The sequence below is a fragment of the Amphiura filiformis genome, chromosome 6 (genome assembly GCF_039555335.1).
Source record: "Amphiura filiformis chromosome 6, Afil_fr2py, whole genome shotgun sequence".
In the NCBI taxonomy this organism is placed as follows: Eukaryota; Metazoa; Echinodermata; class Ophiuroidea; order Amphilepidida; family Amphiuridae; genus Amphiura; species Amphiura filiformis.
Window position 1 is genome coordinate 3109930 of NC_092633.1, and position 22932 is coordinate 3132861.

General features: G+C 36.6%; 2 protein-coding genes across 2 annotated transcripts; one reads left to right on the forward strand and one right to left on the reverse strand.

Moving 5' to 3' along the window:
- Positions 1-4355: 4355 nt before the first annotated feature.
- On the reverse strand, positions 4356-8858 carry LOC140154823 (E3 ubiquitin-protein ligase NRDP1-like). The gene is given in 5 exon segments (XM_072177411.1): positions 4356-4488; positions 4828-5518; positions 5521-5746; positions 6352-6568; positions 8743-8858. Coding segments are annotated over 4 exon segments (1083 nt in total). The 5' UTR covers positions 8844-8858; the 3' UTR covers positions 4356-4488; positions 4828-4979.
- A 4286-nt stretch (positions 8859-13144) lies between these two features.
- LOC140154824 (DNA primase large subunit-like) lies at positions 13145-17933 on the forward strand. Its single transcript, XM_072177412.1, has 4 exons — positions 13145-13460; positions 14557-15223; positions 16008-16232; positions 16803-17933. Exons 1-4 carry the CDS (start codon positions 13249-13251, stop codon positions 17460-17462), a joined length of 1764 nt encoding a protein of 587 aa, XP_072033513.1. The 5' UTR covers positions 13145-13248; the 3' UTR covers positions 17463-17933.
- The last annotated feature ends 4999 nt before the right edge of the window (positions 17934-22932 follow it).

Here is a 22932-nt window from a genome sequence, read left to right on the forward strand (position 1 = left end):
AGGCCTTCATTAGGAAAACAATTGTTATTTTAAAAAGCACCGTAACATTTTTCAAGATCGGGATTTTTACCTAATTGTAATAAATATAACATAACAAACACACCCTGAAATGTTTTATCGTGTAGGCCTACATGCCCCGCCAATACCCGCCATGATGTGCTGCTGAGTGCATATCCCATAGACAATCCATTGGATTATTCAAAACACTGTTAAATGTAGGCCTAGGCCTAGCGGTGGGCCTGGGCTGCGAGATCTGGATCTGGATCATTTATACTCCAATAAAAGCAGTGAATTCTGCACCGGGATTCTGCATCACACTAGCTCACACTAGAGTTGGAGATAGTCTAGACCTACCACACAATTTATTCGCTACCTGAAGTCGCTAATAGAGAATGAGAGATTAGAATATTTGTTTTCAATTTTCTAATATTTTTTTCAATACGTTCCATAAATAATTCTTTAGGCCTATTCTGTCATGTCTGTAAAGTACGGTATCGTACGCGTACCGGTATCATAGAATCCGCGGTATCGAGTATCGCGCAACCTTAGTCAAAGGTCAAAACCAATTATAAAAATATGGCGTCGATTTCGTCGGCTTCTGTTCTAAGCGAGCAGTGCATTTATCAGTTCCAACTTTCACACGGATTTTTCATCTTTTTCTCAAAGAGGAAGGAATACACGCCCGCTACAGGTAAGTGACGAAACCGTTACTACACATGAAGTTTTAGGGTGTGTCCAACAGTTTAATATTGAGGTTTTACCATTGTGAACATACCGATTCACATTATTATCGTGTTTTGTAAGCTTTGCTATTTTCTCAGAAAACTGAGCAAAAATTCACCTAATACTGAAAATTGACTGTTTTGACTGTTCTTTAATTTCAACCGTATCAAACCTGAAACAAATGTGCTGCCTTGTGAACACAAATTTTCATATCATTGTCAACTGGAAGGGGAAAATAAGTTTAATTTCATTGATAACATGAAATTGATGCATATTTGTGTTTTCAAAGCTGTGCATAATTAATGCATTTCCAAAATAAAAATATTTTGGTACTATTAGGGTCTGCCATTGCTGATAAATAAGTGTGTAAAGTGGATTCACGTCAGCAGTTCTGAAATTGCAAATATGATCAAAATTGTGATGGGGTCATCATGTACCTCTCTTTGGCTTGTACAATTAAAAGCATGTAAGCTACATTATTATCAATACCACCAATAGAACGAGAAGATTTGCCCCTTCATTTTGCATACCACTTTGACCAATTTTTTTTCTCATTTCTTCACAAAATGAAAAAAAAAAAAAAAAAAATGTGATGGGTGTAGTACCCCCTTAAGCTTACCTAATGATTTTAACGGGAATTGTCATGCTAAAAATGACCTCTAATAAACGCCCCTTGGGAAAATGTAGCGCCCGGGGCGTTTATTTGACTAAATCACGGTAATCATGTTGCTTGCATGGAGCATGACCATTTCTATAACTGAAGACCAAATTACAAAGACTACATGTAGTTTGCGTCTGACGTTAAGGCAAAGGCGCGACGTGATTGGTTGTTGACCTGTGAAGTACGGCATTTTTGGTCTAGTTGACAGGATGTCATAGGCAAACTAGTCTGTTTATTTCGGTCTTCAATTATATGACCATACTTTTAAGCAGACCTCAAAATTCATTTTTAAGGGTACTCATTTTCAAGACCAGTATAGCAAACAGCACAAAGGCCGATAATGATGAATGCTGTGAAATTGAGGGGCACAAAGGCCATTATTTCTTTGAAGACAATTCAACAAAATCTACTGCATAAAATTTGGATGTACGATAATTTTGTAATGTAATTTTTAATATGTGGAAAATTATTATCTGTTCCAACTCTAGTGATACCTCACACATATTGTCCTGGGTACATATACATTGTAGGATTACAAAATCTAGGTTAATGTTCACAGAGGGGTCCTGTAATATTGATTTCCAAAGTAAAATGCTGAAACCTATTACAATACATCCAAATGCCCAGGGAAATTAATGAGGTGTCACAGGAGATGTAATAGATAATAACATGGATTTAATTACTTCACGGTCACACTAATGGTTATATGAAAAAAGGCAGAAAACATCAAAGAAAAAAATACATGTGACAAAACCCGTACATGTAGGCTTATAGATACATATCAGAGTTTCATATCATATATGGAAGCACAAAGTAAATAAACAACAAATTTCATTCTCAATTTAACACCAAAACACTTTTCTTTTGAAATATTTACCCAAACAGTAAATTTGTCCAATAAATTGGCAGCAGTTTGTGAACCTCAGGGGCGCATCCAGCATATCCAGGGGAGTGCAGATGGTGCATGCGCACCCCAGGGTTTTTTGAGAAATCATACAAAACCACCCTATTCTGGGCACATTTCGGTGTATTCTGAGCCCCTTAGTTTCTGGATACGTCTCTGAATCCATATACCGCATGCATTGCATGCATGTCACCAAAATCCTTCTACAATGTATGCACAAAAACTTACATAAACTTCTTCAACATTTTCAAACATTACCATGCAACTTCATGTTAGGCCATCTTAATTTAATAGTTGGTCTCAAAGCCCTTCCCAAGTTAAAAACTAATGCGGAATGCAGATTTTTAAGGGATTTTTTTTACTGACATTTTTTTATAAGGTGGGACAAGTTTTTTTCAGTGGTAAAGATAAATAATTTATTGAGATTTACGATTTAGACTATTTTGACGTCTAACAATGTAAATAAAACAGCGAAAAAGAACTGAAATTTACTCAATCCATGTGGGCTTAACACACAAAAAGCAGGCGATTTTACTAATGCGCACAGGGGCTTTGAGACAAACTATTAAATTAAGATGGCCTTATCACCAAGTTATTCTTCCAGTCATACATACTTTAAGATTGAATAATGAAACGTTCAAGAAGCAACTGAAATCCTGAAATAATAAGAGATCCATGGGTCTTCACTCTTCAAAAATATGATCAAGCCTGGAAATAAGCGGACGCAGGGAGCAAATTTGCCCTAAGCCACCAATTGCTCCTGGTTCTTGTAAAATTGACATGAACCAGGAGCAATTTATTTTAGAAAATTGCTCCTGGTTCCAGTTTTTGCACTTGATGCAGTAGTGCTGGAATGTTATATTGTATATATATGCAGAAAAGGATTTACTATTTGAAAATTGCTCCTGTTTCTTCCAAATATTGCTCCTGGTGCTTGTAAAATCCCAGTGAACCAGAAGCAATGTTCAAAAACAAATTGCTCCTGGTTCCAGTCTGCTTATTTCCAGACTTGAATATGATAGTGATATAGTAGCAGAATACCAGATACTGGATGGTACAGAGTTCCAGCTACCACACTGCATTGAACTACATACAAATCATTTAAAACCACTGATACCCTAAAGCCATGCTGACTTGGCAAGTTGACAGTCCATTTTAGAGTATGAGTAGAGGGTCCCATTACTGATCTTTAAAATAATGAAATAGTACTACCAATCATTTTAATGATTTTGCTTTGACCTTCAGCTATATTATAATTTTCTATTTATATATAACGATTTCTAATTTGTGCTCATTTATTAAACAATTTGTGACATGTAGTGTCACTACTGTGGCCGTTGACTCTTTGTTTACATCACAAGTGATCAGAACTTACTCCTCCTGGCCTAATCTTCTATACAAATTTTACAAATGGTACATTCACAACTATCTGTGGCTAAGACAATGAACTTAATGTCTTACATAATCAAAACCTAATAAAAGGTTATAATTACATGCACATTGCACTGTCACTCACTAGTATTTTCGAGATACTGTGATCAGGCCTCGCAGAATCCCAAAAATACTGCAATTTCTCTGCAGAACATTGGCAATATTATTTGGATACGGTGGGATTTTGTTGTTGCTTATAAATGTTGCAATTTAATTTTTTAACTAAAAGGGAGAAATGTTTTAATTTATAAATATCCAGATCAAGGATGTCTCCCAGGGATGTTGTTGTTTACATCATGGAAGGGCATACGTTGAAGTTTTAATGATATATTTTTTTAAAGAAATTGTTATTTTAATATCGTAATATGCAATCAATGTACAGGTCGGCTTGCAGCCTGGGTCAGGGCTTTGGTGTGCTCCTTGGACCATGTCCAGGGGTGCCATGGAGCACCAGAGCAATTGCGCTTCTTTATAATAATTGGGAACTAGATTTACAATGACAAGCTTTATGGAGGTTTGATTTAAATTGATGGAAATTGATATTTATACATGGAAATATCCCACACTGTATACAATGCATTATTATCGCAAATTCGTAAGGTAGCACATTAATATGTGCAAAGACCTTAATGTTCATAATTGCACTTAGAAATAGCAGGGCAAGTAAATACTAAACTAAAGTCGGGCAAGTGAAATTATAAGTTGTGTATGGAATTGCCCGATGGGCAAGTGCAAATTAAAAATTCTACGAGGCCTGATTGTGACTGCACTTAAGGTGGTTCTGGACCCATTTTGGAAGTGCTCTATTTATGTTTTAAACATATTAATTGAGTAGGGCAGAGAACACTGATCCATATGCCTTTTGTTTGAAGCTAATCGGACATACGGTTTTCATAATACATACATTTTAAATGTCTTTGTATTGTATTGTTTTTATCAATAATCAATACAGTTAATGAGCTAATATGACTTGAAAGTATAGAAACCGTATGTCCGATTTGCTTCAAACAAAAGGCATATTGATCAGTGTACTTTACCCTACTCAATTAATCTGTTTAAAACATGCTCAAAGCATTTCCTTATTTCTAGAAAATGCATCCAATACCACCTTAATCATCATACCCTGATAGTAAATCACAGTCATTTTTAAGTACAACAACGAGGGCCTCTCAAAATATGTAATGCCAAAAGCACCTTTGTTTTATACACATTATACATGTAGTACGAAAAGATAAATATTTTTAGTACATTATAAACACATTACTCAATCCCATGAGCAAATATCATTACAAGTCCTGGATCTAGTGTTAAGTCCTCACCAATATGCGCATTGTCACATCCCATTACCAACACCGCCTGTTTGCCAGGGATTCTCCGTGTTACGTATTGTTCGTAAGTATGTCTGTTCATCTGCCTAGTCTCAAGGGTGCTTAGTCCGGGTGGCCAGTTTCGCTCGTGCGCATTCTCCATCAGATCAGTGACTATATGCGATGGACATCCGCTTTCTATCAGTGACCGCTTGATGACCGCCTGAAGGACTGCATCTGGCGTTGATATCATTCCACCCCATCTTGTGACGCGAGCTAGAGGCAGCGAATTCACCCACCTTACCACTTCGCTGTTTTCCAACTCGTCTTCTATGGCGCGCACCGACGGACTGGCGCTTGGATTTGAAATACGTATGGCTCTTATGTATTCCTTCAGCATACGCATCTCACGACTGCCCTCCATGATGGATCTCTTGGCGTCGGCTAATTCTGTCTGCAGCTCGTTTACCGCAGCCTGCTGCTGGACTACGTTTGAAGCTCCCGCACACAGTTGTGATCCTTGACCTCATCTTTGGGTATGACCATCCCGCAACCCTCTTCACACTGTACGGGTCTCTTTGGATTATGTTCACACTCGTTGAGATGCTGAGCTAACGAGTCTAGTTTGATGACGATGTCGCAACCAAAACTGGCGTTGTCACAAGATATGTATAGTCTGGCAAGAAGGTTCCTTGTGATTCTTGGAACTGGCTTCAAATCCTGAAATTAAATTCAAACACCAAAGACAGCAGTTGGTAATTAATAAATACTACATGTACTTACTGAATGTACATTGTACACATCTTTGATACACTATATAAATGCATAAATGTGATTTAGGGACCAACTGATTTCAAGAAACTAGGCCTGGCATTTTCGGGTAATTTTGTGCCCGGGTACCCGGCGCATTTTTTTTTTTATTTTTTTTAATTTTTTATTTTTTCAGTTTTGTAGTGTCCCTGGACCTAGACCTATCATGATCATTCATGGTTCACCTAAAAAACAAAAATTTGCACGATGTTTTGTGTTTTTAATATGAAAATTGATACTTTGTTTTCATGTCATACTCTATTATTATGCATTATGACATAAAAACAAAGTATCAATTTTTATATTAAAACACAAAACATCGATGGCAAATTTTTTTTTTTTTAGGTCAACCATGAATGATCCTAACATTTAAGTCTAGGTCCAAGGACACTACAAAACCAACCATAAAACCTTTTATCTTGAAATGCACTTAACAATGTGATGTGACTTAACACCCTTTCAGAATTAGCATCAACTGATTTAAAACTTGCTCAGTTTTTTTAAACTACACATACCTGCATGGTAATAGGGTTCCTATCCACAGGACATGTCCTCTGTCTCTTCAACCACTCACTGATGCATTCAGTACAAAATGCATGTTCACATTCAGGCGCCTGTAATGGCTCCTCCAGTACTGCACTGCATATTGGACAAATTAATTCCTCATCAACTTCGCCGCTGAAGCGTGCCACCTCAAAACCCATGATGGCTGGATTGTGCTGCCTAGATTTTCTATATTGAAAAGATAACATACACATAACTTGAGTACTGATGTATACACATTATTTATAAAATGCTATTCAGCTAAATGAAAGTTGATTCCTGCAGGGTTCCCGTTAAGCTTATAAAAATGTGCGTCCGTAATGACGCAAGTTTGCTGACGAGGTTGCAAAAACTTGCGTCCAGACAGATTTTAATGCGTCCATCTGAAATTCACGATTATGACGATACACGCACCCGGGTCTACACCTCATCAAATGTTGATTGTTAAAATAAATAAAAGTGCATTTTTAGCGTGATATTCCATCTCCATTCGCTATGGTAATTTTTCTCATTTCTGTGTCAGTTTTGGTCCGAAGCGTGGTCAAAAACAGGTGCAAAAACATGAGCAAAGTCTGTCAATCTTGAACAAATTTTTCGTTCAGTATTTTACTTCCGCATTTTTTTTTAAATTAACGTGTAGTTGATGCTACAAAGCTAAAACTAGCGCTGCCACAAATAATACTGAAAAAGGGTTATCATTAAGATTTTGTCTTTAAAATTGCTTTTATTCATCGTAACAATAATACTAATAAACGAAACCTAGATTATTTATGAGAAAATAAACTTAAAATATTAAAAATTTAATATTGTCAGGTTGTGATAATTAAATAAACATTAACCGCACGTTAGCGGCACGTGCAAGCTGGCTTGTAAACAATCAATCGGATCGATCGGGACTTCCCCAGGCCATCAACTTGAACAGCGGTCGTTCGGAAAACATGCAAAAAGTGCACGATTTCCTGACGTTGCATTTACAAATATTGCAGAATTTACTTCAATTCTTAGCAGGTGGGTCAAAATTTTGGGGCTTTTATTATCTTAAAAATATAAAAGAATAAAATTTCTTATTTTTATCATCAATTAATGATAAAATTTGAAGTTTTGTCTGCGTCCACATGCATGTGACATGGACATAAAATACTTGATTAGCCATGTGAACTTGCGTCCAAATTTGTAAAATACGCGTCTGGACGCAATGACGCACACTAACGGGAAGCCTGGATTCCTGTTATCTGCCCACATCACTTTTTCATTTTGACCAAAACTCTCATTATTTTCATGAAAAAGTCAATTATCTGGATTCTGAAAATTGAGATGAATAATCAAATAAAGATTTCAGCAGTTTTTAGAGGATGTAGTCAAAGAGGATGTAGCTCTAGGATGTAGTCAATATTCAATAATGAAAATTATCCCGACATCGGTGATGTCTTGGTAATAACAAAAAGTTTGTATGACTCTATCATTAATGAACAGATGATCGTTGAGCTGTAGCGGAGTCGCTTAATGATGATAAACATCAAAGGCTGTGTTTGTGTGACAGCACTGATTTATCCATTCAAGTGGTGACTTGCATTGAATAGCGTAATCGGCTATTCCCTTGCCTCAATCTCAACTCAACTTCAAGCTCAAGTCAATTTAGCCCTAGAACTCTGGCCATAGTATCCGTTTTTACTTCTACTAGGGCCAGAGGCACTTACATGAAAAATTTGTTGGAGATGCTTGAGCGATCCAGCATTTCAATGCTTGATCGAGGTCACTAATTAACATGATAAACCCCACTTCAGAACACACAATCGCCGGTCATTTCTAAAAATGCATTTATACTCAATCGCTTTTGGAGAAACCTGAATCGCACGCATGGTCAGTGTACTAAATCGCCGTCGTATTTGCCTGCTGAGCATGCGCATGATTCGCTGTTTTTCAAAAGCGACACGTAGGCCTATATAATTGACACCCTCTGTCGGTCAACGTTCTCTAAAATTGCACACATAACTTGTGTAGTTAGCGACAATGATTCAGTCTGGGTATAACTAGTATAACACAGCTTTACACAATGACTAATTTACATAGGCACAAAAGACTGTGTTCATGTACCGTTACTCAGCCAAACATGGCAGAGTAGGTCCCGGATCTTCTGTACATGTTCCTATCTCCTCAACGTTATACCTTTCCAACAAGGAAAGAGATACGAAAGGCGAACGTCTAACTAACTAAGGCTAAGCTAAGTCAAATTACATGTTTATATAAATATGATTTTTTGTGGACTCTCCTTCTATTTTATCTCGATGCTCATACTATTATATAGCTCGGGATGTGTGGGTAAATCCGAATCTAAACTTTTCGAGCTGTCTGGATAATTATACCTTTTGGTCCTGTCCAGTACAACCACAGAAGAAGTAGAAGCAACATATGGGAGGAGAATTCTGCTCCAAAATCCTGTGAACGATTTGATCAATGTCGACATCCGGAAGCGTAGTGACCAGTTTGATGCGTGATTTCGTTACACTATCAACAGTTAAAAAAGAATCACTTGTGCTCACTTCATACTTCATACCTTAAACTATATTACTTACCCTGTAAATCACATAATAATAAGAAAGGCGACGAAGCAGGAGTGGATTTATCCACATATCACACGATGACAGCACACTGAACAACACGACATCGGTGACAATATTTACGGAACATTCTCAATTCTGGCGACGTGGTTTAACATCATGTCATTATTAGCATAATATTTAGAACTTTGACTAGAAGTCGAGGTTGTAAAACGATACTGCAGGAATTTTTGAAGAGCGCCGCCACTAGCTGATGCTGATACCAACAGCATCAATTTTTAGGGAGGGGGAAATGTCGGTTTAGGAGTGAATCACAGATTGAATCAGGTGTGAATAATTATTACCTATTTGTAGTCTTACACTCATAGAAATGACTTGTTCGCCTTGTTGGCGCAATTCAAAAGGAGTAAGTTTGGACAACTCAAAAATAGTGTAAAAGTTGCCAAAACAAAATTCAATTTAATTTTCCGAACTTAAAAAATGCTGAAAAAGGTCCGTCAACTAATCAACTTTGTTGGCATTAGGGCCTACTTAAAAAGTTGATGTAAGTCGTTGCGTCAACTTTTTAAGTAATGCCAACTTCTGAATTCAAGTTCAGGGAACTTAGAAAAATAAACAAGGTTCAAAGAACCAATCAGTTGAGTTATTGTAACTCAACATGTAAGTTGATGTAACTCGTTCATATTAAGTTACTGGTACCTACTTATTGTTTTGAGTTATTCCAATTTGGTACTTTGTCATTAATTCTATTTATTTTTGTAATCAGTGCAAAAGTTTGTATACTATAGCACACCTCAAGAAAATTATGCTAACCTAGTTTCATTTTCTGAGTTGTAACAACTCAATAAAGTAAATGCAGGAGTGCGACCAACATAATGATATCGAGTCAGCGTTACTCAAAATTGTACGCGTTGGCATTACTCGGAAAGTTGACGCAACGACTTACATCAATACTGAGTAATGCCAACGAACGAACAATATTTCTATGAGTGTAGAAACTGATGATGGTTCCAAAGTAGAAGGTCAGATTTATGTCAACATGTGCAGGATGAGAAAATCATCACAAAAACCCCGGGAAAGAAACATAGGCCTATTAGGCTTTTTAGGGGTGGTGCAATAATTATGTGTACCTGGGGGTGAATTATAGGGGGGGCAAAGATTTTTGGCAGGCCAGAAGGGGGGCAAGCATTTTTGGCCGGTCAAAAGGGGGAGAGCAAGCATTTTTGGCACAGATATTTTGGGTACCGTTTCTATATTACGCCCTAAAAAGGCGTAGGAAAACGTTAGGAACACATTCAAATATGCAAAATTTCCTGCTCGCTGCGCTCGCATTATATGATAAGACAATTTCAGGTTTTAAATTCGGGTTCCCCAAAATCTTGCATGTGTAAGGGGGGGACAAAGATTTTTGGCACGTCAAAGGGGGGGCAAAGGTTTTTGGCATGTCGAAAGGGGGGCAAAGATTTTTGGCATGGCCAAAGGGGGCAAGCGTTTTTTGGCAGACCATTTTGTGAATTCACCCCCCCCCCCGGGGTACACATAATTATTGCACCACCCCTTAAGGCCTAATAGGCCTTTTAAGGCCTTTTAAAAGCTTAATAGGTATAGTTCATATTTATAGCTCATATTCAAAAGCTTTCAAACCTTTTTTATTTTCAGGTCATCTCAGTGGTCATAGCAACGCGGTCACTAGGCCGATTACTACCTATACAATACAATGGTCCATTTAGTTTGTAGAATAGGCCCAAACTAAACCAGTGTTAATATGTGATGACTGACGGTAGGTAGGCCTACGACCGAGATATAGACATCCGTTGGGTAAATGTGTTTTCTCTTTGATTTAGACACCATGTGGCGGGGGGTCATACCTTATTGACATTTCAAGATAATAAAAAGGACCCACAATTGATCCCGATTTTAGGAGGAGTGTCAGTGTGTCACCCCCGGGTGTCACTCTCGGTAGGGAAATTACTCTTTACTTTTGACACCACACGGGGAGGGGTGTTATAGGCTGATAGGCCTACCATTTCATGTTCAGCAAAAATTACTGCAAAGATGGTATGGAAAGACCATTTTGCCAACTGAGCCTTTGCAGCAAAGTGAGATGTTGAGTTTCCAGAAATCACACTTATCAGCTGAAAGATTAGTACCGGTAGGCCATGCCTACCTATGGTCTAGTTTTTTTGGTTTTTTTTAATCGTTATTAATATTATTGGCTTTCACAGCAATGTCTTTTCTAACACGACTTTTCTAACTCCATTCCAAAATATATTTTAGGAGGTGTAGGCCTAAGCCTACGATAAAAAATAATATATAATTACTGTTTAAGGTGCTGAAGATTGTGAAGATGAAGATTTTCAAAATGGTTTTTTTTAATCGTTATTAATATTATTGGCTTTCACAGCAATGTCTTTTCTAACACGACTTTTCTAACTCCATTCCAAAATATATTTTAGGAGGTGTAGGCCTAAGCCTACGATAAAAAATAATATATAATTACTGTTTAAGGTGCTGAAGATTGTGAAGATGAAGATTTTCAAAATGGTTGCCCCCCCCCTCGACAGTCGACAGTTAAAAATTGATATTTTTGATATTTAACAGTACTCGAAATAAACTTAATAAATCTGATGATTGATACTTGATGTGTATGTAGGTGGGATGAAAAGCCGACGATCAATTGAAAATTTTGACCTTTCGTATTGAAGATATGGATTTTTTCCCAGAACACCAATAAAAATTAGGTCTTTTGGGGAAAAAAATCCATATCTTCAATGTGAAAGGTCAAAATTTTCAATTAATCGGCGGCTTTTCCTCCCAGCTACATACACTTTAAGAAAATTAAAACGCTCATTCCAGATCCCTTAAAGGCCCATTCAGTGATTTGCTCATCCGGACGATCGTAAAATCATCAAAATTCAGATTTTGGTACCTTTGTAATTGGCATAGATGTGCTAACATAGCCTGCTAGTGGTTCGGTCGAAAGCCGTGTATTTTAGACAAAATAAAGCATTTGCATGATTCTGGACTTTTGATACTGACAGTACAAAAAGTCCGACTCGAGATCGAAAGAAGCTCACTCTCCACGTACCAACACGCGTTGCGTATTGTTTCTACTACTTATAACATCAGTAGCTACTATTTTGAACAAAATACACAATTTTAACTGTTTTTCATATTTGAATTGACCGTTAGTTTGCCTCGGTGACCTTTAATTGCTTATTTTGTTTTCTACTACAAAAATTAAGCGTCTGTTTTAAATCAATTTAGACTCTACTTCCCCGTGTTAGAAACACTGGACTAGGAAGTTTTTCCAGTCGATTGGTGGCGCACTGTACGAAAATCTCGATTTTCTCACCCTCGAGTCGATCTGAGTTGAAGTAGAAAACCTTTCTAAAACTTCTGTTTTTTGACTAATTTGTCGTAGGGGAAAAGTGGTTTAATGAAATTCTGTAGACTTATTCTTTATTTCTAAGCAACTCTGACAAATTTCCATTTTTTATAATGTTCCTGTGCAATCACTGAAAGGGCCTTTAATCTTGTGATTGGAAATAGAGCCTGATTGGAAATTAACAGAAATTCAGGGGGGGCCGGCCAAGATTGGCTGAATTTTGACGTTGTCATTGGTTTTACACGTAAACACAAAAATGTCTCAAATTATTCCAAAACTGTACGTATGTTATTAAGCACTATTTTATCAGTCTAAATCCGTTGAGGTTCGCCAGTGAACCTCATTGTAAGTACTGTTTTTTGAATGTTTTGTATGAATAACGCACGGTATGTTTATGATATATACCTAAAATTTCCCCCATTGTGTATCACGGTTCGCGTGGTCTAATGGTAATGGGTCTCGCCTGCGGTGCACAGGGTCCCGAGATCGAGTCCCGCTCACTCCCGGCTATAATTTTTTTTTCTTCACATTTATTTTTCACATATTTATTTTTATGTGAAAATTTATACATTCACTGAGAAATATATTTTGTGCATTTTTTTTTCTGTAACGGGGCCAATAGAGCTAAAAACACAACTCTGCACGGGGCGTCCAATGTCCAGGCAGTGTTGCCGTCATATTGTCTGTTTTGTTTACGATATTGGCTGTTGCCACAGTGAATAATGTAGTCCACCATCGTCTGCAGAAATTAAAGTATAAAAAAATGCTGCCCTCAATAAATTTGGAATACGGGCTTTCTTTACCAATGCGCCTGCCAAAATCAACAACATGTTGTGTTTTTGATCAAGATTATAATCATAATTTTACTTACTTTCTTGTCAATTAATATTCTATATTTATGCCTCGTTACATTCCTGACAATTATGGCTTTCTATATAAAGCCACCGTCTGGTAACTGCAGGTACGAGCAGTTGTCAGTGTATGGTCGAAAACGACTTCAATTTCTACGTCAAATGTGTGATTGTGAAGATGCGTCGGCATTTCAATCTCTGATTCAGCAAGAGGACACGGCTGTGAATTCTGAATGCCTTATTGAAGGCACAAAGAGAGATAGAATATCGCATTTCTTTTTGAGGTATTTATTTAATTTATTTTTGAACGTCATTGTAAATTTATTTATAATGAATTGATTTGTATCAATTTCACAATCAAACTTTCACCATTGGCACTGTACAAATAATTAAGAGAACACACCAGGTACCACCACCATGATGATCAATTGCACAGTTGGGAAACCACCAACCAACAGTACACACAGAGCTGCTCACATTACAACCCCATGCACTGAACTGACCAATCGGGTGCATGGATTTTCAAGAAAATTTGTTCTGGACTATGAAAAATGCTCATGCATATTACTTTTGTCCATCAACATTTGACAGTCTCCACTTGTACTTCCTACACAAGTAGCTTGAATAAACCTTAAACTTCCGTAGAAAAACTTTAAAAATCTCAGAAAAACTTGTAATTTTTTTACAAAAAGCCCTTGAAATTTGAGTAATGTTGGTTCCACTTACATCAGTTACATGTATTTCAATGGGAAGTAATTTGAGCTGGTGATGTCATTGGGTTATAATGAGCTGTGGTTGATTCATTTGCATAAGTTGAATTTGTACAGAAGTTTGCTTGTGAATTTCTGCTCACTACTTTTTTTTAAATATATCAATATATCATGTAAGTTTATATTATTAGATTTTTATTTTGAGTTAAATGTCCAGATTCATATTCTCTGGGCATTTATACAATGTAAGCTTGAAAATGATGTTGTCAGGTTAATAGTCTTGCCTTAGTTTCAGATTCAAAAGTTAATATTTCATTTAAAGAATTTTAAAATGTTTTCCAAACAAAATCAGTAATGATGGCATGCATGTTTTGAGAAAACAAATTCCATATTAACACATTCAGTGGTGCAGAGTGGAAAAATTCTGGTGCTGCAGGTACCTACATAATGGTCCCTGGATTCCTGCATCGATCAGTTTCTCCATAGACAATACATATGTGAGTGCACGCACACAGTATGGAAATCGTTCTAGTGGCAACTGTATTGACAGTGGGCATCCCTAATATTAGCAACATATAATACATCATGTACATGTAGCACTATTTGCCCTTGTGAGTGTCAATATATTAAACTAACCGCATGTAAATAAATGTCTCTTTCATTTTCCTAGATTGGCTTGTGCAAATGACAGTGAGATGTCTTCATTCTTCATCAAGTCGGAAACCCAACTTTTTTGCCTTCGGTTTACCAACATGAGTTCTGCAGAACTTATCTCTCTTCTAAAATCAACATACAGATTTGTGCATCACCTTATACGCAGAAACAGTTCTAGAAGTAGTCACAAAGATAATATGATGCAAAGTGCTGAAGATCTGCATTTTGTGCTTGCCTCAGCATTAGGCAACGGAAGGACTTGGAAATTGCTTGTAGAACAATACATGAATAATGACTTTGACGACACCATTAGTGTACCATTTGAGTATGCCTTGCCTTTAGTGCAACATAGGGAGGTGATACTTAATCGTGGAATAGCATTTGTTCCCTGCACAAAACTTCACCAGATTTTAGCTTCTCTATTTGAGCAAATAGTTGTGGATGGATTGAAGAGAGCAAAGAACATTTTGAAACAAGTTTGTGAAGATGAACGCATGGTGAATGTATTCAAAGAATTGAGACATTTATATTACGCAGGTCATCGTATTGGAAGCACAATACAATGGGATCTCGATCCGATTACTTGCATTGATGTTGAGCATTTGGAGCGGAATTTTCCACCGTGTATGCAAAATTTACATAAAGCATTACGACAAAAACATAGGCTCAGACACTTCTCAAGGGTAGGGAGTTGTTATTGTTTTAATGTACATTGTAAACAAGTAAAGTAGAACTTTTGCTTCATGCATTTATTAAATTGTAAACCGTTCCCCTTTTAATACTACAAACTGTTCTATTGTCGATTCTATTTAAGAAATAAAGGGTAATGCATGATCCTTTACGAAAATAATGTGTCGAGGCAGTAAAACGTAAATAATGGGTGAGGCGCAGCCGAACCCATTATTTAAACGCTTTTACTGCCGAGGACACATTATTTATGTAAAGGATAATGCTGCACCCTTTATTTCTATTCTATTACCACAAAATAGTGTGATTTAAAGAAAATATCAAATTTTTGCCCAAATATTTCAAGTTGTTTACCTCAAGGTGGAGCGCATACACGTAGCCAAAGCGTATGCACATTCCAATAACACAACCTAACATTCCATTCTCCCCTATAAGCAGGTATGCACATACAATAACACACCCCTGACATTCCATTTTCCCCTACATAAGCAGGTGTGCTGTGCGCTCTGCTGTTCGCTGTGATGATAGAAGAACATAAAGTTTGTTGCCCTTGACAATTTATCGCTAATTAATTGTCTGTCACGTGACGCGTTTCAACAAATCACAGTGCGCGATTTTGAATAATGGATCGTGGGGGTAATAGAATTGCATATAAATATTATTTTATATTTTAGTACTTTTGTGAAAACAAAATTGACACAGAATAAATCTAGTGTTGCCAAACTCAACGTTCAAGGGAAAAAATAAATCAATATTATATTTTGTTGTTTTCTGTTTCAGATTCAGTACACCCTTTTCCTGACAGAAATTGGGATGCCGGTCCATGAAGCTATTCGGTTCTGGCAAAGGGAGTATTCTCAGCCTTCAAGTAATCATAGCCATTCAACTGGATGTGACCACAGCTGGAGCAAAGACCGCAAACGTTATACTTATAATATACGTCATCTGTATGGCCTAGAGGGGTCTAGAACCAACTACAGAGCACATAGCTGTTATGCAATGCAGGTGAGTTTTGTAATTTGAAGTTTTTCCCCGACATTTCATCGGGCCTGTGTTTTTATCTTTTGTTTATCTTTTCTTACCTGACCAATGTTCAGGAAGAGACCTAGTAACCACTTGTATGTACATACATTTACATCTGCAATAGTTTCTCAGGATCTGCTAGGCTTGTGGAGGTCCAACTTGATGTTTACAATTACAAGGGAGTCAGGGAGAATATCCAGCTCTGTATTTTCTTTGTAAAATTGTGGAAGTTATGAAAAAAATCTTCAAAATTATTAAATATAAGAGCTTGTGCAGACATTATCTCAAGATCTGTCAAGCCTATAATGGTAGCAAAAGTTGGTGCGAGCAAACATCACCGGACCAGATTTTAATTGAAAGCATGTAAATTTTGTTGAGAATTTGCATAATTTATGCAAAAAGATACTAGACTTTTTGGACAAATTATCTTAGGGTTTGTTGAGACTTAATCCCTGGCAGTGGTAATTAATTGCAAAACATATTGAATGGGAGGATTTCCACTTGTTCCCTACTTTATTAAATTTTTTGATATTGTGTGTTTCAACTCAACAGAATTGTTCACTGGGACATGGTGAGGATGGAGGATGTATATTTACCCATTTTGATGACAAAAACCTAAAGGAACATCTTACTACAGCAAACATCCCTGTTAACATCCAGTCTTTAATTTTCAATTCAGTTCAAAAGAAAAACTACCAATCGGCTTGTGAAAAGTACTTTGAAGGTAGACTTAAGCAAAGACAAGAACAAAAATGGAACCGCAAAAAACTTGAAGGTGATGAAAATCATATTGGTTGGGAGAGGATGGTCAACAATGAAGATGCTGATGCAAATGTGCCTTGTGAAAGTGAACAAGATATCAAGAGAGCAAGAAAGGAGTTAGTTTGTGTTAGTGAGCCTTACAGCAAATCGAGACCAATGACTGGAAATTGCAACAATACTGAAGGTATGGGTAAGATATCGACACCGGATAATATTGAACACGGTATGGAATGTACTTTGACTGAAGTAACCATGGTAACAGAGATACAACTTGCTGAAACAAAACAACTGCAGGCGGAAGAAACAATAAGCAGAGAAGTTGGGATTGATCCTAATCAGACTGAAGATGAAAGAACTGAGCTTGATGTGAACATAGAGAAACCTAGCGACTATTTCTTCAGCTATATGCAGCTTCTGCGTGCTTTACATTCAATGAAGGGAGGCAAATAAGGAGAAGTCCACATTGCAAAATTTGATATGTCCAAGGGCTGCATTGTACTTTTCATGTTTTATTTAAAGTGAATAAGTGATACTTCTGTCATTGCATATCACATATGTGACCATCCACCACAAAGTGGTAGTAAAGTCGGCTCTAGGTCATTTTCTGTTTATTGCAGATTTTGAAAGAATTAACTTTCAGCTTTAAAATGACACCTCAACCAGCTTCATCGGACATCTGAAAGTGAAGCTATGGTTCATCAAAGGTCAAATTCCTAATATATTTTACATAGAAATCCATATACTGTTTCTGATTTATCTCAAAATGGAAAATGCCGACTTCACGACCAGTTTGTGATGGATGGGCACATATTAGAACTTGCCATAGGTTATCCCCAAAAGAGCTTGAAATACTTGACAAATATTTTTAGGAAAACAAAGAATTTGTTACTACAGATTGTCCCAAAAAAAGCTTAATTAAGCTTTTTTTGGGACAATCTGTAGTAACAAATTCCATTTTAATCTGTGGTCTAGAACAAGTAATTCTTCATCAAACAAAAAGGTAAAAAATCAACCTGGAGAGAGTTTCCTAATTTTGAGCATGCACAATGAAACAAGCATGTTTTAATGCTCTTAGCTCTCAATGAAGACTTTTAAATTTGATTGGGCATTCAAATTAATTTCAAAGCCTAAAAGATTTTAACAGTTTTAGAGCCTTAAAAAAAAAACTTTGTATAGACAAAGACAAGTAAAAAAGAGAAAATGTTCAATGAATATTTAAGAATCTAAAGACATGCAAAAGAACAAAACTTACATTAATTAAAGGGGCATTTCGTGATCCACAGCCTCATCCCCCCACTTTTCTCAAAAAAAGTTGAGATTTTTATACCACTGGAAACCTCTGACTACATAATGTTTATGTACCAAAACTAAAATTTCTTGCAGATTATTTCGTTTAGCAAAAATATCATCAAATTTGAATTTTGTTCTGGTATACCAGAACAAAATTACAACAGTGGCCTATGGAGCAGTGTACACATAATCATGCATAACTCGCAAACACAAAATCGGAATCAACTGAAATTTTGGGAATAAGCTTTTTTTGTGGATATCTACTGAAAATGTCATAATAAGAGGATGCTAGGATCACAAAATCCTCCTTCAATGTTCAAGCATGCCAAAGAATGTGAATAATATATTCCAACAGATGATAAAGATGAACTCAGCAATACTTTTGCAAATACTTAATAATTGTTTATTTACTGTGCAATATTCTCCATTCTTCTATCCATTAAACCATAATGTTTAAATAGTTGTTTATTTACTGCACAAAAATTATATTCTGTATGCTCCTGTTCATTAAAACCATAATGTACGATTACCATCAAGTGTTATTCTTTACTGCTGAAATGCTGAATATTAGTACTTACTAAACTGTCATGAAAGGTTTCTGTCACGGGTGACAGATGGAAAAATAAGAGGTCTTTGGGTGACAAAACCGTGACAGCAATGTTAAAAAGGAGTTTTAACAATGCATCACCTCCACAATTGGAGTGTCCCCCAGGCACGTCCTAGGTCTTCATCATGTTCATGGTTTTCAATGAAACAAACCTATAAATTTAGTATTATGTAATATAAGTTAAAGCCATAATACCATAAAATTGCATCTACAAACATTATATGCCTCAAAATTAGTGTTTTTAATGAAAGAGGCAAAATGCAGACACCCTCCGCAAAAACATTACAATAGATTGGTCTTACAGTCACCTGTATCAGTAATTTTAGTTGCTCATTTTACCATAATTTTTGGGCCCAAAACATTGTGTTTTTGTCGACTTAGAACCGTTTTTCCGTATTTAATACACACCTATGACGTCGCGCTATTGTTTTACCGCTCCATTATTTTCCACGAATGGGCGATGATTTAATAACACGCCATTCGTAAATGCCTTTCTCTTTTTCTGAAAAGCAAATACTTTTCAGGGAAAAAGTACTGGCATTACGAATGTAGTGTTAATAACAATTGCACTTTCGAAAAGCATGTATTTGCGTAAAGTGCAGTATTGTTATCATCACTTCATTCATGCAAAACAATGATACGAAAAACAACAAAACTATGATTTTCATTAATACAATAAATTAAGGAAGCGGATAGCAACATTTGCACATTATTGTTATGGGACATGAGAGCACATCAGACATATCGAATTACATGCTGAATACGAGGATTGTCCTTCAAATAAAAAAAAAATTATAATTTTGATTTTGTGAAATTCGTGATATAATACAAATTTTATGGCAAATTATTAAAATGTCATATTTTTTAATTTAACAGTCCTCGAAGTAAACTTTATAAATCTAATAAATGATATGTAATGAAACTGTAGGCCTATGTAGGCCTAGCTGGGATGAAAAGCCGAATTGAAAATTTTGACCTTTCATATTGAACATAAACATTTTTTCCAAAAAGACCTACATTTTTAGTGTTTTGAGGAAAAAAATTTGTAATAATGAAGGTCAAAATTTTCATATGATGGACAGCTGTTCATCCCAACTTCATAATCTTTAGGTGAATATCGTTAGATTTATACAATTTACTTTTTACAATTTACAATTTTTAATAATTTGCCATAAAATGTGTAATGTATATATCGCGAATTTAATAAAAATCAGAATTATTTGATATCAGAAGGACATTCCTCGTGTTCAAAATCCAATTCGATGTGTCTGATTTGCTCTCAGGTCCCTCAAATATATTATATAGGCCTACACGTGAAAACGTCGCTATCCGAGCCCTTAAACATAAATTTACAATGCAATCTGTGAAAAGTAAGGCAAGATCAAAACGGGCAGGTTAAAAGTTGTATATACTTATTATGCAAGATGTGTTTTTACCCTCACTTTGGTGGAAAATGCTTATTTAGGCTTAACTTAGTAAGCCCGTAACTTTAAATTATTTGGACCTTTCTTTCTACGCTTAGTGTTTTTATATCATTTTTTTGTTCTTTATATTTTTATACGTTTTCAGTGGCTTGGGACCAACGTTTAATTTGTTACATTTTGGGCAACATTGCTACATAATACACATTATGTATCATGTATTTAGGCCTATGTATCTGTTTATTTTTAAATCGTTTGCTTTGGGCATGTTTAATAATGATAAAAGCCACAGTAGGTCTATTTTCGGTATAATTTTTATTTCACTTTAGTACACCTGATGTTTCATCTGATAGTATTTTGGCATGTTTGAATATTTACTTACATCGATCAGTAGGCCTATCCGATAATTAAATATTATAATGTTAGGGACGCTCCAGTTGATTTCGGGAGGGGGACTGGAAGTTGAGCTTTTATTTCGCGTAGGAAGCGGCGAAGTTTGTTTGTTGTTTTTTTGCCGCCGAAGTTCAGGGACATAATAGGCCTAGGTAAAATGGGTTGCAATAAGGCCAACCAAATAAAACTAAGTTTACACATTTAAAATTTTCGTACCTTACTTCGGCTTAAAGTAGAATCATACCTGATTTAGGTCCTTGCTGCGAATCAACGATATATATCCTCGGAATGATTCCATCACAAATTATAATTACTAGTATCCAAGATAAATAAATAGTGTCCATAATTGCAAGGTTGTCCAAAATCGAACACTCGATTCATAGAGAAGAATATCATTGCTCATGATAGCGGCAGGTCTACCTTTCTTGAGGTACAAAACTGCAATGATCTGCATTTAACTATTTCATATTAACCTATGACCAGTTTGCCAATTTTCTTTATTATGCAAAATACAGACCTAAACGCAACTACTTCAATCATGTCAATAGTTAACACATTAGAAGTGGGCATAAAGAACTATTGATTGTACTTCTAATCACTTTAATGATTTTACGAATCTACGTTTATTCAATTTGGGTCACAAACATTTTAGATCTTTATAATTCAAGAACGTGGTTACGGATGATTTAAACTAAACACCTGGATCGTGATATGATGGGTAATTCTATAGAAATTTTACATAAAGCTGAGTCCGTGTATTTTTCACCCGCACCTAGTACGATCATTCTATTAGTGTATTTGATAGTGTATTCAGTGTGAGCAATTGATCAATTTGTAAAGAGCATCAAATTTCAATAACACTCCATTCGTGGAAAATAATGGAGTGGTAAAACAATAGCGCGACGTCATAAGTGTGTATTAAGTCGGTTAATGGCCGCGGATTAGAACGTGAGTGGCTAAGAATGGCCTAGGGCCTCCGGCCCACGGCCATTCTTAGCCACTCACGTTCTAATCCTTGGCCATTATCCTATACATAACACCCTGGCCTAAAGCAACAAGGTTCTATAAAGAACCTTAAAAAGTTCATTAAATAACCTTAAAGCCTAGGCCTAGGAACTTGTTAAATAAAGCATTTGTTATCGTTAAAGGGCCAATTTTCGTGCAAATAATGTTCTAGGAAAGTCATTCTGTGAGCAAAAAACCCGGGGCAAGAAATCTACGCCGGTGGGTGGCATAGCCAGCCCTTTTCAGTCCCATTTTCAGTCATTTTAATGACACTTTACTCTTTGCGGTCCCCAATTTCATACTTCTGTGGGGACCCCCCCCAGTGGCGTACGTCATATATGGGAACGTGCACGGCCACAATCGATAACTTTAAAATGTAGAAAACGACTTGTCTCCCCTCAGGCCTGGTGCCCCCCCAATAGTCAAGCGGCAGCCTGTGCAATGCATAGGCCTATGGCGACATGATAACCCCTCGATTGTCGGGATAAAATCGACAATAATGATCAGCTTGCAGTAGATCTGGACCTCTTCCATTCACCTTATTTTTTCAAGGACAAAGGAGAGAACCACAGGTTTAGATACCTACAGGATGTATCAAAATGATTGGTACCCATGCACAAGTTCCTTTTGATTATGGACAAGACGCAACAGTAGTGTTTAGTGTTTAGTAGATCAGCGTTATTAGAAGTCCTCATCTGAAGAGGATCAAATGTTACAATGGAGGCATGCCTTTCAATCAATATCAAAACTGATGGGAACCAAACATTTTGATACAGCTTGTATCACGGGATGAGCTAGCTGGAGGAATGGCGGCTAAATGCGAATTAGGAGATTGATGCGTCATTTTTTAATTTTTTTTTTGGCCAAAATTATTTGTGCCGAAAAATGACGAACATTTGTACAAGTTTTTCTTTCCATTACTGTTATAATGTACGGACCTGGTCACCCACCGCATCTAAATGACTTCGAGAGTACGAAATCTAAGGAAAACAAGCTAGGGTATGGTGCCACCCGCAGGCTAGAACATGTACGTCAACTGCTACTGGGGAAGAGAGATGCTGCTCAAAGTACACCTGTCAGTGATGACGGAAAACTCAGGATCAAAGCCTTTTGCATGAAGTTCTGTTCTTGACGGTCTCGGGAAGGAAAAGAACAGCACCCCTTTGAGGAAACCAATTAATGTTGCTAAGTTGAATGTGCGTAT

What these genes read in the sequence shown, in the direction of transcription:
- LOC140154824 (XM_072177412.1), top strand. Translation starts at nt 13,249, where the DNA reads ATGGCTTTCTATATAAAGCCACCGTCTGGTAACTGCAGGTACGAGCAG. An exon ending in GGCTCAGACACTTCTCAAGG is followed by an intron (nt 15,224 to 16,007) that starts GTAGGGAGTTGT and finishes TTTCTGTTTCAG; the next exon opens with ATTCAGTACACCCTTTTCCT. An exon ending in ATAGCTGTTATGCAATGCAG is followed by an intron (nt 16,233 to 16,802) that starts GTGAGTTTTGTA and finishes TCAACTCAACAG; the next exon opens with AATTGTTCACTGGGACATGG.